The sequence below is a fragment of the Chanodichthys erythropterus genome, chromosome 11, assembly GCF_024489055.1.
Source record: "Chanodichthys erythropterus isolate Z2021 chromosome 11, ASM2448905v1, whole genome shotgun sequence".
In the NCBI taxonomy this organism is placed as follows: domain Eukaryota; kingdom Metazoa; phylum Chordata; class Actinopteri; order Cypriniformes; family Xenocyprididae; genus Chanodichthys; species Chanodichthys erythropterus.
The window spans coordinates 50,425,885-50,440,064 of record NC_090231.1 but is presented as its reverse complement, the minus strand read 5'-3'; the positions used below and the strand labels follow the sequence as shown (position 1 = coordinate 50,440,064).

Sequence of the window (14,180 nt, the reverse complement as noted above, 5' to 3'; positions counted from 1 at the left end):
ACAGCTTTCTGGAAAGACATGTTGATATATCTTTGTGGTTGAGGGGTAATTTCACGGTATAGAAATTAGAGAGAACGGCAGTTACACATGCACACACAGTGAGGTATTGGCATTTTTTGTTGCCAGTGTCTGTAACGGAGAGCAACCAATGCTACAGGGGGGAAGAGAAGAGATTCCAGATGTGAGGGGTTTTCAGCAAATGGAAGGGTGGAATTGAGATGGAAAACTGGAAAATGAAAAGATGATGTTTTGGATAATTTGAGTACAGACTGATCTGCTGCTCTTTTATCGTATTGGTCTTCTCAGATTTGCTATATTTATCTGCTTTGAGCAAAAAGGAAATTTAATAAATTACTTTTTTTAGGAAATGCATATGTGTGGGTGCACCTTTGTACAGCTTCATTGCTTTTTATTTCCACCCTATTATCCACATTTGCATGCCAGTTTTAACAGTCCTGGTTCTATGATGGTGCTACTGGATGCTTAACATAACATATAATATAACATAACATAACATATAACATAACATAGTAGAGCAATCCAAAATCTCCATCAATACTAGTTATATCTTGCCAGTCAGTGTCCTAATCTGCAGTTCCACATTCTGCTTTCATGCATACTCAAGCATTTAATCGGTATGATCTTAGATTGCACAAAGAATTTTGTGAATCCTCTCGCTCAACCAGTTGCTTCTGGTTTCTGCTTTGGCACACAGATACTCATAACCACAAGTCTTGGTCAAGTCTAAACCATAATTACTACTGAAATGCGATAAGAAGACTCTAGATCAGTGGATGCGGCTGGCTGCTGGCATTTAAGCACAGAGGAAATGTATTTATGGAAAAAAAAACTTTTTGAAATAAAGGCTGTGTAATTAATAGATTAAAAAGCATTTATTTTATTTATCAATTATTCAAAATGAATTGCAATGGATCTGAAAAACACTATCTCCAAAATATTTTTGGACAGTGAAGGCACACTTCAAGTATGAATTTCATTGCATTAAATTTGATTTGTTTTAGAATTGTATGTTTTCTCTAAATTTAGAAGGGCAATTATGTTGTCATACTGATAAATGTATACCTTGAATGCATTTTAAAGGAGACCTATTATGCCCCATTTTACAAGATGTAAAATACGTCTCTAATGTTCCCAGAGTGTATGTGAAGTTTTAGCTCAATACCCCACAGATTTTATTTTTTTTGATAGCATGTTAAAATTGCCACTTTTAGTGGTTAAGCAAAAACGTGCCGTTTCAGTGTGGTCCCTTTAAATGCAAATGAGCTGCTGCACTCGGCCTAAGGGGGCGGAGCTTCAAGAGCTTATAGAGTGCCCCAGGGATTACGCGTTTTTGTAGGCAAAACCCAGAAGCGAGTTAGCATTTTAGGAGTTCCGGTTCCAACGCCGTCAAGTCTATGGGTGTTTTGAATGGGTTTTTGCTAAATCGCCTGAAATAAGGTCTGTGGTTAACAAAGCCTCTAAATACTTTCACGTTTTGATCTATGACATAAAACACACCAGATATAACCAACTTGTGAGGTTTTTAAACTTTTACTGTGTCTTAAAATCGGCGGTTGCTAACAAATTGCTAAAAGGGACTACTTCCTTTGGCGGGGACTTCAGATGTCATCATTAAAAACGGGACATTTGGACAGCATTTCTCATGAAAAAGTGGAAAAGTATTCATAACAGCACAGATCATAATCAGTGAGCATGTTTTTAAATAGAGTTGTTTTTTAAAAACAGTTTGAGGAAGCTTGGTGGTGACGACGTTGATCCGCGACCATGGTGTTTTGTAGTCCGTTTATAGCCTACTGTTAGCCTTTTATATCTGACGACTTTATTTAGGCTTCAAAATCTATAAATGTTGTGTTAACTTGTAAAGATTATCTTGATAGAAAAAACGTGTAAGTGTCATAACCCTCTGTTAAAGACAGAGATTATTTTCTGCGATTTTCCAAAAGTCTATGGGAAAAATGCATAGGCTTTCGATCGAGGGAACCCGTGCGCTGCTAACGTCCGGGTTGGCCTACAAAAACGGGTCATCCCTGGGGCACTCTATTCTCTGGTGTCAGGAGTCAGTCAGGAAACACTATAATGTCAGAAACTGCGAATATATGCTGCATGGAGTTAGAACAGGTAAAGTTTGGTTAAATTACGTTTGTAACTAATGATATTATGAAAATAATTATATTGTCTTCTTGTTTTTATCCACTATAGGCTATTACTGCAAGCCTGTTGTACCGTCCGAATGATGGCCAAAACTTTACAGATTTTTATGACGTTAATTGTACTTAACACAAAAGATAAAGCGTCGGTTTTCACTTTAGAAAATCACTGTAAGTGCTTAATAAAACTAATTAAAATATTATCCATAAACAGTCTCTCTTTCTCTTGTATTATTACCAACATACATAGAGAAGTACACAGAAACACTCGTTACAACAAACAGTAAACAAATATATAAGGACAAAACCTAATTTGTAAAGTTTATTTTAGCCATTTTTAAAATATGACAAAAAATTACATTTATTACAAAACTGATATTTTTATGGCTCTTGATTATGATTGGTTGAGCCGCGTTTGAAGTCGTTGTAAATTCCTGAAAACACACAGCTGACCACATTACAATACAGTGCTCAGCGTAAATGAGTACACCCCCTTTGAAAAGTAACATTTTTAACAATATCTCAATGAACACAAAAACAATTTCCAAAATGTTGACAAGACTAAGTTTAATATAAAAATCTGTTTAACTTGTAACATGAAAGTAAGGTTAATAATATAACTAATAATATTACACATTTTTCAGTTTTACTCAAATTAGTGCGATGCAAAAAATGAGTACACCCTCCAACAAAAACTGCTACATATAGTAGTTTGTATGGCCTCCATGATTTTTAATGGCAGCACCAAGTCTTCTAGGCATGGAATGAACAAGTTGGCGACATTTTGAAACATCTATCTTTTTCCATTCTTCAAGAATGACCTCTTTAGAGAGGATGGAGAGTGATGCTCAACTTGTCTCTTCAGAATTCCCCATAGGTGTTCGATTGGGTTCAGATAAGAAGCCACTGATTCACTTTCACCATGTTCTTCTTCAGAAATCCAACAGTGGCCTTAGACGTGTTTAGGATTATTGTCATGTTAGAAAAGTGCACAACGACCAAGGGCATGGAGTGATGGTAGCATCTTCTCTTTCAGTATAGAGCAGTACATCTGTGAATTCATGATGCCATCAATGAAATGCAGCTCCCCGACACCAGCAGCACTCATGCAGCCCCACATAAGGACACGGCCACCACCATGATTCACTGTATAGCACCATGCATTTTTCTTTGTATTCCTCACCTTTGCGACGCCATACAGTTTTGAAGCCATCAGTTCCAAAAACATTTATTTTGGTCTCATCACTGCAGAGTATAGAGTCCCAGTAGTCTTCATCTTTGTCAGCATGGGCCCTGGCAAACTCTAGGCGGGCTTTTTTGTGCCTGGGGTTTAGGAGAGGCTTCTTTCGTGGACGGCACCCATGCATGCCATTTCTCTCCACTCTGTTCTGAACGCCGTATTGTGTCACGGGAAATAGGCATTTCAGTTTTCCTTTCTTCTACTTTAGATAACTGCAGTGAACTTGCATGCTGATTTTCTTCAACCCTTCTCATCATAAGATGCTCCTGTCGAGGTGTTAACTTCTGTGTACGACCTGGACGTCTCTGTGAGATGGTTGCAGTTCCATATTTTTTAAATTTTGTACCTATTTTGCTACAGTATTCTGACTGAAAAGTAAAAGTAAAGCTTTGCTGATTTTCTTGTAGCTTTCACCTTTCTGGTGTAAAGAAATTATTTTCTTTCTCAGGTCTTGTGACATTTCTCTTCCATGTGGTGCCATTGCTGACAGCATGAAATGGAAAGGGGTTTTAACACCCTTTTATAGTCAACTGTCTGCTGGAGACCTGTGTAATGAATAATTAGACTCGCCTGTGGTTGAATTCTTGTTAAATTAGACATTTGTAGTCTAAAATTTAGCTTTTCTCCAGAGACTTTCAGTGGGGTGTACTCATTTTTGCATCACCCTTATTTGAGTAAAACTGAACATTTTGTTCTCTAAGTTATGTTATTAACCTTACTTTCATGTTATAAGTTAAACAGATGTTATATTAAACTTAGTATTGTCCACATTTTGGAAATTGTTTTTGTTTTCATTGTTTAAAATGTTACTTTTCAAAGAGGGTGTACTCATTTGCGCTGAGCACTGCAAGTGACGCTGCTCCACTGAGTGTGTATGTTTCTGTTTCTGTCTTAGCAACCGCTCTTAGCAACATAAACACATGTATGTTCTCAATTGATTTTGTTCATTGAAGCTTACAGCATTATCTAGAAGCGTATTGTGAGAGAGATATCAGGTGACCGAGTGTATTACCTGCATTCAGATTTAGCATTTTCCTTCAGGTCAGTCCTATATTCATCATAAAAAATTTTGAATGTCCGCTGCTATCTTGTCCTTTTAACATTTAATGGGTTTTCTTATGCCCTGCTGACACTGACAGCACTAGTCAAAGCATTTGTCATTTGCGTCTTGTTCCGTGTTCACAACAAGTTTCAATATAAAAGACTTTGCGACTGAGTGACTCACTTATAAAGACAATCTTTGCCACCATCTAATGGCGTAATATATGTAACTTCTGTTGCTGTTCACGGTCAGGGGCGATTTTTTTTTTTTTTTTCCAGCGGAAGGAAGGCTTTAAATGATTTTACTTCATGAAAGTTGCATTGAGACATATTTTTTGGCTTTAATATTTGTATTGTGTAGTAACCATTTAATAAAAGCAATAAGCCCCAAGAAGCTGTGGTTTACAGTGAATATATAACCACTAACAACGCTCCTTAGCTATTATCAATTCACTGTAAACCACAGCTTCTTGGGGCTTATTGCTTTATTCTAAGTGCCCAAATATGTTTGCGACTATATGTATGTATATATTTATCGCTTACAAAAAGACATTTTTACCAATTTTAGCTGGCTGTCAAATATCAGGTCTGTCAGCAATATCAGTAAGCGTATTTTGTGCATAAAATTGCAGTAAGTGATTTCTGAGAACTAATGTTGAAAGTGTTTGGACTGAGCACCACAAACGCACTTGTAGTCAATCAGCAGTAGGGGGGGTGTGTCCACTCATGATAGGGGAGGAGAGAGAGTGAGCAAGAGGGGCATTTGAAGAAAGACTGTAGAAAGAGAGATGGCTGAGAGACATTATAAAAGAGAAAAGGTCAGTGAAATATCACTGGAAAAAGAAGGGTTCAAATCAGGCAAGAGCTTTAGGACCCACTTTAATATTCGAAAAGCTTTCCAGTGCTGAAGGGACCGAAGTGGGAAGGTTTTTTGTTCTTTCTTGTCGTCATCTTCATCTGTGACAGAGACATTCACTCTTGCATTGTGTGTTTGTGCATTTTGGTTTGGGGCAATGAAGGGAGGGGTGTGTTGGTTTGGGATGATTTCAAATGTCAGCAGTTTTTCTCAAATTGCTTACTGCACCTTTTAATAATAAATGTTTTTGTAAAAATATTATTACAAGCACCCAAATATGCTTTAGGACTATGTATATAAAATATATTTAACTTTTATCAGTAATGTTGTTTGCTTTGTTTCAAAGATATTAAGGAGTTTTTGACTTTGAAACAGAAATGGCAAGGCTTTAAAGCATACATGATGAATGTCTTGCTCCATTTAGTGACTAAACATGGCATATATAACTTGATATCCCACAAGAGAAGGGCTGTAATTATTCAAGCTTGCCAAAAAGGAACACAGAACCATGTGCTTCTACATGCCAAGTTCACTCTACTTGATTCCCTACATTTTTTTTTTTTTATTCGGTTACTTTATAATCCTGTCCAAAGCAAGCAAATTTTAATACAGTGTGAAGAAGCAGAGAGGAATAAAAAGATGCAAATGATTAAACCAAGTAAATTGTCATTCTCATGAAATATACATATTTAACCACATACTTGAAAGATGGGAGGTGGGCTGGAATAATTAAGACACATCCTTGAATTATTGTGCAAGCATTGCAGCATATTTTTGAGAGTAGTAGTGTAATAGTTATTTTTGTTGAAATAAGTTGGATGAACTTGTATTCACTGTATAGGTTTTAAAGTGTTTATCTTGTCTGTGACATTACAAGGGTCACCTTTATTTTGTTTAATAATTTGCCTCATGTGATTTTGGGAACATAAGCCAGTGGTGATTCTCATAAACATTATTTGCATTTCTCTAGATAGAGAGATGCAATCAGAGATTGAGACAGGATAATGATCTGCTGTTTGTGCCTGGTGAGACCTCCTGTATTTTCTTGAACTTCAGATCTCAGACTGACAGCTAGGAAGTGAGAGACCGAGAGGATGGGGGGGGGTTGAATTGAATGGAAAAGAAAAAATGTGTTGTTGAAGATAATTGTGATTATTATTTGTTGCCGGATAGATGCATCACAACTGTGCAGTTATCACAGCATGACTTTCAACCCCAAAGAGGACCCCAAAGAGCTACATGTTATCTGTCACATTTTAAATTTAACAATATGAACTAGCATAAAACAGGTTTTTTTTAAGAAATGCCGTAAGATAATCCCGCCTCCTTCACTTATAATCAAAATTTGTTACAAAGTGTTACCGAAGAATATTAGTGGAATCTTAATATTTAGAATAGCCCACATCCTTTTTACATTTTCTGGCTAATGAACTAATGATTAAATCCCCTTCTGACTTCATGTATTTTTGTGTATTTTGTAGGTGTTTTAAGCGCTGCCGAATGCTCCTGTGGAAGAAATCACTTCACATGTGCGGTCAGTGCATTTGGCGAGTGCACATGCATCCCGGCGCAGTGGCAGTGTGACGGGGACAATGACTGCGGAGATCACAGTGATGAAGACGGCTGCAGTGAGTCTTTTACCACACACACATTCATGAGAATGCAATAACATAATATAATTACATAAAACAAATACACATGCACAGACACGCATTTATTTATTCAAAGACAGGTAATTTGTTATTTAGGCCTCTGCTTTGGCTACAAGTTATTTTCAAAGGTAGCATACATGTATATGTTTGCTGGAATATCTTTTCAATTGTTGCAGTATTGAGCGCACTTCAAATGAATTTTCTATTAATTGGTCAAGCGGTATAGAAAAATGTTCTGAATTGGTTTGCGATTCAGTCTAAAACATTTAAAAAAATCACTCATGCATTGTAGAGCTTGTAGTGGTTTCTCAGTCTTTAAAACAGTGACGTGAATCTTTTGAACAGAACAAAAGGAGCACTAGGATGAAGTGAGAATTCATCTACAATCAATTAAAATTGATTGTACAATTGAATTGTACAAGTTGATTGAACAAATGTAATACAATTGAAATTGATTGTACATCACAAAGTGCATTTACATGCACTTTAAAAGTCAATTTCAGTCAGACTAAAACCATCATTTGTCTTTTTAAAATGTCATGTAAATAGCATTTTAGCATTGTAGTCTGAAACTGAAGTCCATTTTTTGTGAAGTATGACAAACAGATCTACTTAATTCAGTTGTTGCACAGCTTTATATAGCATGTATATACAACCCTTGTGAAAAAGAAGTAGAGTTTTCTTTTTATAAAGTACTTATTATGGAAATAATATACTTTATCTTTAAAGAATATACCTAGTGTGAATTGAATTTGAGGTTATCGGACACTTGACATGAAAGTCATATATCAATATACTGTATTTTAAATTGTATTTTAAATTTATATTTAAAGCAATTAGCTGAACATTAGAGTGCTAACTAGAGACAACTAAACTAGAGTAAAATAACTGAAGTATACTTCAATGTCATTTATATTTAAAACATATATGTCATGTTTTGATGAAATTGCACTTTAGTATATTAAAAATATATTAAATTTAAAGCTGCTGTCCATAACTTTTTTTGGTTTAAAAATGATCCAAAATCGATTTTTGAGCAAGTACATAACCAGCCAGTGTTCAAAACTATCTCCTTACAACAGTAAACTTGTAATAATGTTTTATAATTCGGTTGGTACTTTCGTGAGAAATTCGATCATGTCGTCATTATGTCACGTCTGTTGAAGAATGAGTAGCTAGAGGCTGTATTGCATGTGAGGCAGATCATTTATGCCTTTTCTCACATCAGCTGCAATAATTAAACTTATCATTTGGATGGCGGATTGTATGGTATGACAAATTAACTTTAGAGATTAGACTGTACAGAAATTGAAATCTACAGGTAACTCTAATACACATAGTAACGCAATGCTTATGTTGTTAACATTAAAAATTTGAGATGAAAGTATATCAATAATAATAATTTGCATGGTTTGATGTGATCCAAGCTAAGCGTTTGTTAGATTTATTTTGAATATAAAATGTAAAAAATGTACTTTGAAACTTTTAATTTAACATTATTAATTTAACAGTGCACTTTTTAAAAGTGTGCTTAAGTGACTAATGAAAGTGTACGCTCTTTAAGTGCACTTAAGTGGCCTTTTATTTCTTTAATATTATGTATTAAACATAATGTTTTCTTAAGTAAACGACAAGTGCACGTTCAATACAATTAAGGAACTCTTCTTTTTCACAAGGAATAGTTCACATTCACAGTGTGGTCCAGAAGGCAAAATTCAGGATGGCTCTGACATCATTCTACAACAGCACAATAGAAAGCATCTTTTTGGCCAGCACCTCACAAACTGCACCTGACAGGGCTGAATGACCCTGCTGAGGGTGATGTGCTCAGCTGAGCGTGTCACTCTTTACAGGGCCATATAGAAGCCCTCTACCATCGCATCAGGATACTTAATCCAGGAGGTTCAGAACAAGCACCAGGGAAATCATTAAGGACCCTCACCATCCTAACAATGGCCTCTTGTCAATGCTGCCTTCAGGCAAAGTCTAACGTAGCCTGAGAACACAGAAAGGCTCAGGAGTCTCTTCCTCCATGTAGATTCCTAATGAGGAACAAGACTGAAGAGCTCACTACACAAAACACACACAGACATGCACAACATTACCATGCACACACATTTCTATGGACATATACGCATGTAGATATATGGTTTCTGTTCAGGTTTCTATACACACACTCCTCGGCCAAAATGGCTCCACGCTAAGCTTTTAATTGTCTTAACCACAAATCATTGATTAGGAAATTAGCAAAATTCAAGTAAATGCACTACTTAAAAAGCCATTGTTGTCTCAGAAAAACATCAAAGACAGAATGAAGTTTTTGTGAAGTGATAAATCCCAATAAAACACGAGTTGAGGCTCCAGAGTGGTGTCTGAAAATCTGGTGGGAAATCTAATAATAAATGCATCTCTACCAGTGAAGCATGGAGGAATAGCTGTCATTGTGTGGGGAGCCTTTTTTAGCTGCTGGTATTGGTGAGCTGCTTCACTGTGAAAAGTCATTTAATGCTTTGGAGTTCAGGAGAATACTGCAGAAAGGCTTGTTTCCCGAAATTGAAAAGTTGGTATCTAAAGAGGAATGATTAGATGTTATTGTTGGGTTTCCATGCTTTATTGGGACTTTCCATAGACAATGATTTCGTACAAACTACATATTCTTTCCCTTACCCCTAAACTTACCAATCACAGAAAACTTTCTGCATTTTTACCAGCAGTGGATGAAGTACACAAATCAAGTTCTTGAGTAAAAGTACAGATACCCTATTAAAATAGTACTCCAGGAAAAGAACGCGGCGCAAGTTGTTTTTTTTCGTAAGTAGAATAGGGAAACGTAATACAGCGTAAGCTTTTTGAAGAATACGGAAAGCTATTCTACTTACGGAAAAAAACTGAACTGGCGCCGCGTTCGTTCCGTAAGTTGAATAGGGAAGGTCTAGGACATACAGCGTAAGCTTTTTGAAGAATACGGAAAGCGGAAGCACATGCAAGGTGATCAGTTGTGTTTATAAACCATATACATTTGTATTTTTTTAGAAAATGACCAATCGTTTCGCTAGATAAGACCCTTATTCCTTGTCTGGTATTGTTTAAAGTTCTTTGAAGCTGTACTGACACTGTAATTTTGACCTTCAACCGTTTGGAGGCCATTGAAGTCCACTTTCACTCTCAAGATCTCACGTTCTTGGCTCATTTTGAGTCAGACTTGTGAATTCAGTGAAATGTTAACTGGAGACTCGTTCTGACTGAATCATTTGAATCAGTGAGCTGTTGACTCGAGAACAGATGTAGTCGGATCGGTCCAGTTCATGAATGAATGTACGCTCATCAAAAACAGCTATTATTGTTATTATATTAATATTATAATAATTCAGATTTATTTATCTTTCAAAATGTCAGAAGTTGAAATTAGATGTTTAATTGTTTTTAATTTCATCTCATTCCTTCAGTATTGCCCACGTGCTCACCACTAGACTTTCACTGCGATAATGGAAAATGCATCCGACGCTCATGGTTATGTGATGGAGACAATGACTGTGAGGATGACTCTGATGAACAAGACTGTCGTGAGTAAATTTATCTTTTTTGTTGTTATAGTTTAAGGATTAAAAAAAAAACAAAAAAAAACATGTTAGTTTGTTTGGCTTTGTTGTTCTTTTAAAGACTGATGTGGTGATTCTGTGCTGAACTGCAATTCTATATTTTAAACTTTAAACAGTTCAAACATATTTAACTTATTTAAAACAGCATGTTTAACCCTCATGTTTAAGTTTTGACCAACAATTTGTATGTTTAGATTTTTTTTTTAATGTTTTATTTCATTGGAATTGTATGACACTTGGTGAGTTTGTGGCATTGCTATGTGAACACACACACACAAATTGTGGATATAATTCAAAAAGGTTAAATGGTCCTAAAAAAAAAAAAAGACTTGTACTCCTCATGGTTAAAATATGACTGCCACAGAAATCAATGGGGGGGGGGAATACAAATGTATGGGTTAATTGTATTATAAAAAAAACGTGGAAACAAATGGATCATAATTATTGCATATTACTTAGTACCATTAAATTCCCTCAAAATACAAATATTACATTTATTTTACTGTAAACAAAAGTCACTTTTGAGGTGTTCATCCACTTTTAACCAGGAGTATGTGTGTGACCACTAAATGAGGAGCACCAGAGGGTTAAGAATATGCTTGTGACAGCTTCTCTTAGCCCTGTATACTTCCAATGAACGAGAACAAGAAAATGTTAAAAGGAATATTTTACTGGGTATTTTATTCAGTTATTTAATCATAGACATGTTTGACCTTCTTACTTACGGAAGAGGATTAGGGCCAAGCAATAATAAAAAAAATAAAACCATCTCGAGATTAAAGTTGTTAAATTACGAGAAAAAACTTGTTAAATTACGAGAAAAAAGTTTTTAAATTACGAGAACAAATTTGTTAAATTATGAGAGAAATGTCATTAAATTTCGAGAAAATAAGTCAAGATAAAATGTTAAGAATAAACTCGTTAAATTACGAGAAAAAAACTCGTTAAATTTCAAGAAAAACATCAAGATAAAATGTTAAGAATAAACTCGTTAAATTACGAGAAAAGTCCTTAAATTTCGGGGAAAAAAAATTGTTACGAATTTGTTCTCATAATTTAATGACTTTTTTAATTTAATAATTTAATAACATAATTTAATGAGTTTATTCTCAAAATTTTCTCAACTTTTTTCCTCATAATTTAATGAATTTCTCATAATCTAACGACTTTTTTCTCGTAATTTAATGACTTTATTCACAACATTTTATCTAGACTTTTTTTTTCTTGAAATTTAACGCTTTTTTTCTCGTAATTTAACAAGTTTATTCTCAACATTTTATTTCGACATTTTTCTCGAAATTTAACAACTTTAATCTCGAGATGGTTTTATTTTTTTATTATTGCTTGGCCCTAATCCTCTTCCGTACTTCTGTGAAGGCACAAACGGAGAATGCTTGAAAAATAAAAGGATTTAGACTGCTGTATATTCTAGTGTTCTGAAAGCATGGGGTTTTGGTGAGAAACAAACTGAAATTTCATTTATTATTTAGTGATCTTGACCTCAGCATGTACTCTCCTGTGTTCATTCGTGAGTGCATTTGAGGGCAGCAGTTCTATCATAAAATAATTATACTATAATTATTTTATGATACCTTTTGTGTCCTTTTTGAAGTTCTACGATCATCACTATTGTGCTTCCATTCAAAGTTGTGAATTTAACAAAATTGGAATATCACATAAAACAAAGCAGCATTTTGATCCCTTGTGTTCAAGAGAACAAAATCATCACTTCCTGAGGAATTGGTGCAAAATATCTGTAATAAAGATGCCACTGTGGCTCTTTTTCCCTACATGATAAATGACGAAATATGACATAATAATAAACCGCACATATGAAGCGCAATAAACGCTGCTTGCGTGTGCCTAGTGTTTGGGAATGCAATCCTGTGAGACACTTCTGGGAGGGAATTATACCAAATCATTCTGATGGCCGACTTGGCTCAGGAATTTAAGAATAATCAAACCTACATTTGAGATGCTGTGCAATGAATATGGCCTGCAGGTTAATCCAGTTTTCGGATCCCATCCACTGTTGAGGTAAAATAAATTTTTTTTGGCTGGGCAGTGTATATGTATATGTATGTATATTACACATATAACACATTTTAATGTTGTAAAGGAACAGTATGTCTGTCTGTGAGGCAGTGAGAGAAAAACAGAAGCATCTTTGCATCTGACCCATATTTCTCTGCGCTGTACTCTTGAGGCTCTTCTCATGATGGGGGGTCTGTCTGCCATAAGCTTTCCATGAATTTTTCATTGACATGCTTTTGTACAGTTAGTGTCTTTTCCACCACACTTCTCTATGTCTGCCTCATCTCTTACATTCAGTATCTCTTTTTGCTTCTCTCCCTCCTTTTGTTTTATATTATACTATATTACACCCTTTTATATTAAAAAGTGTGATGTGTTCATGCTTCCTCTGTGAATTATTGGCATGTAATAAAATGGAAGAAAGACTGCTTTAAGACTGCATGTCCTGTGTATTTGGATTCATTTAGAAGAAAAGCGCTTTTGTGCAAGTAAGACCTTTCTACCCAATGTTTTTATGTATGTGTTTTGTTACAAACTGTCAGGGCAATATAACAAAAGGTACAGTAATAAACATGAAAAAAAAATTACTTAAAGATAAAACACCATTTAAAATACTGTAATAGGAAACATGTTTTAAACAGGGAGTGGGGTGAAATGTATTTCATTCAGGGTTTTTTTGCTTTTCCAGTGTGGTTTGATGCAGTTTGATATTATGTTTTGTGAGTATGGCGAGTAAAAGTGCAGTGGTGCAGAAATACACTGGTGTCGGTCTGTCTGGCGCGGTGGGTGGTGTAAATACAAGCAGCATCACATTGAATGCTGCTGTTCTGGAGTCCCTTACTGGTGTCAATAAAATGCTGTGAGCGCCACCAGTGCACTGGATTGTGTAGCTGCAGAGTGTTGCTAGCTTTTTCTGTAGTACTGAGGTGCACAAATTTAGTTAATCAAGGGCCCTATGAAATCATTTTTTCCTAAATTCCATTTTATTTTATACATACAAATTTCTATTTTCCCAAAAATTGCATTATGTCCATATGAAATGTGTATTATTTATTTCCTAAAATAAATAAAAATTTGAAATATTGTATTAACAAATATTTTAAAATGCAGTCAATTGAAAATTTTACATTAATCATTAATCTAGCATTTGTTTTCGGCAAACAGTTAACATTAAAACATGGAAAAATGTGTGATATTCTCACACACACACACACAAAAAAAGTATTTTAAAAATAATTTTATTAAGTACATTCTGGAACCCAGGAATAGACTTTTGTCCTCTGTAGTGGACATTATATTTTAGTGATTTTCTCTGACAACATACATATCACAGTTTTAAAGGTGCCCTAGAACCAGTTTTAACAAGATGTAATATAAGTCTAAGGTGTCCCCTGAACGTGTCTGAAGTTTCAGCTCAAAATACCCCATAGATTTTTTTTTAATTAATTTTTTAACTGCCTATTTTGAGCCATAATTACATATGCACCGATTCAGTGCGTGGCCCCTTTAATTCCTCACGCTCCCCCGCCCCCAAGCTCTCGAATGCCTTAACCAGCATAAACAAAGTTGACACAGCTAATATAACCCTCA

At 35.2% G+C, this 14,180-nt stretch overlaps 1 protein-coding gene across 5 annotated transcripts in view; it reads left to right on the top strand.

Moving 5' to 3' along the window:
• lrp4 (low density lipoprotein receptor-related protein 4) overlaps positions 1–14,180 on the top strand; it is a 133,998-nt gene that overhangs the window by 54,469 nt on the left and 65,349 nt on the right. For all 5 annotated transcript variants that reach the window (XR_010896464.1, XM_067401325.1, XM_067401324.1 and 2 more), the window contains exons 2-3: positions 6,787–6,933; positions 10,404–10,520. Coding sequence is in view for 4 of the 5 variants with exons in the window: in XM_067401325.1 (XP_067257426.1) it covers positions 6,787–6,933; positions 10,404–10,520 (264 nt within the window). In the remaining variant the exon portion in view is untranslated. The remainder of the gene's footprint in view (positions 1–6,786; positions 6,934–10,403; positions 10,521–14,180) is intronic.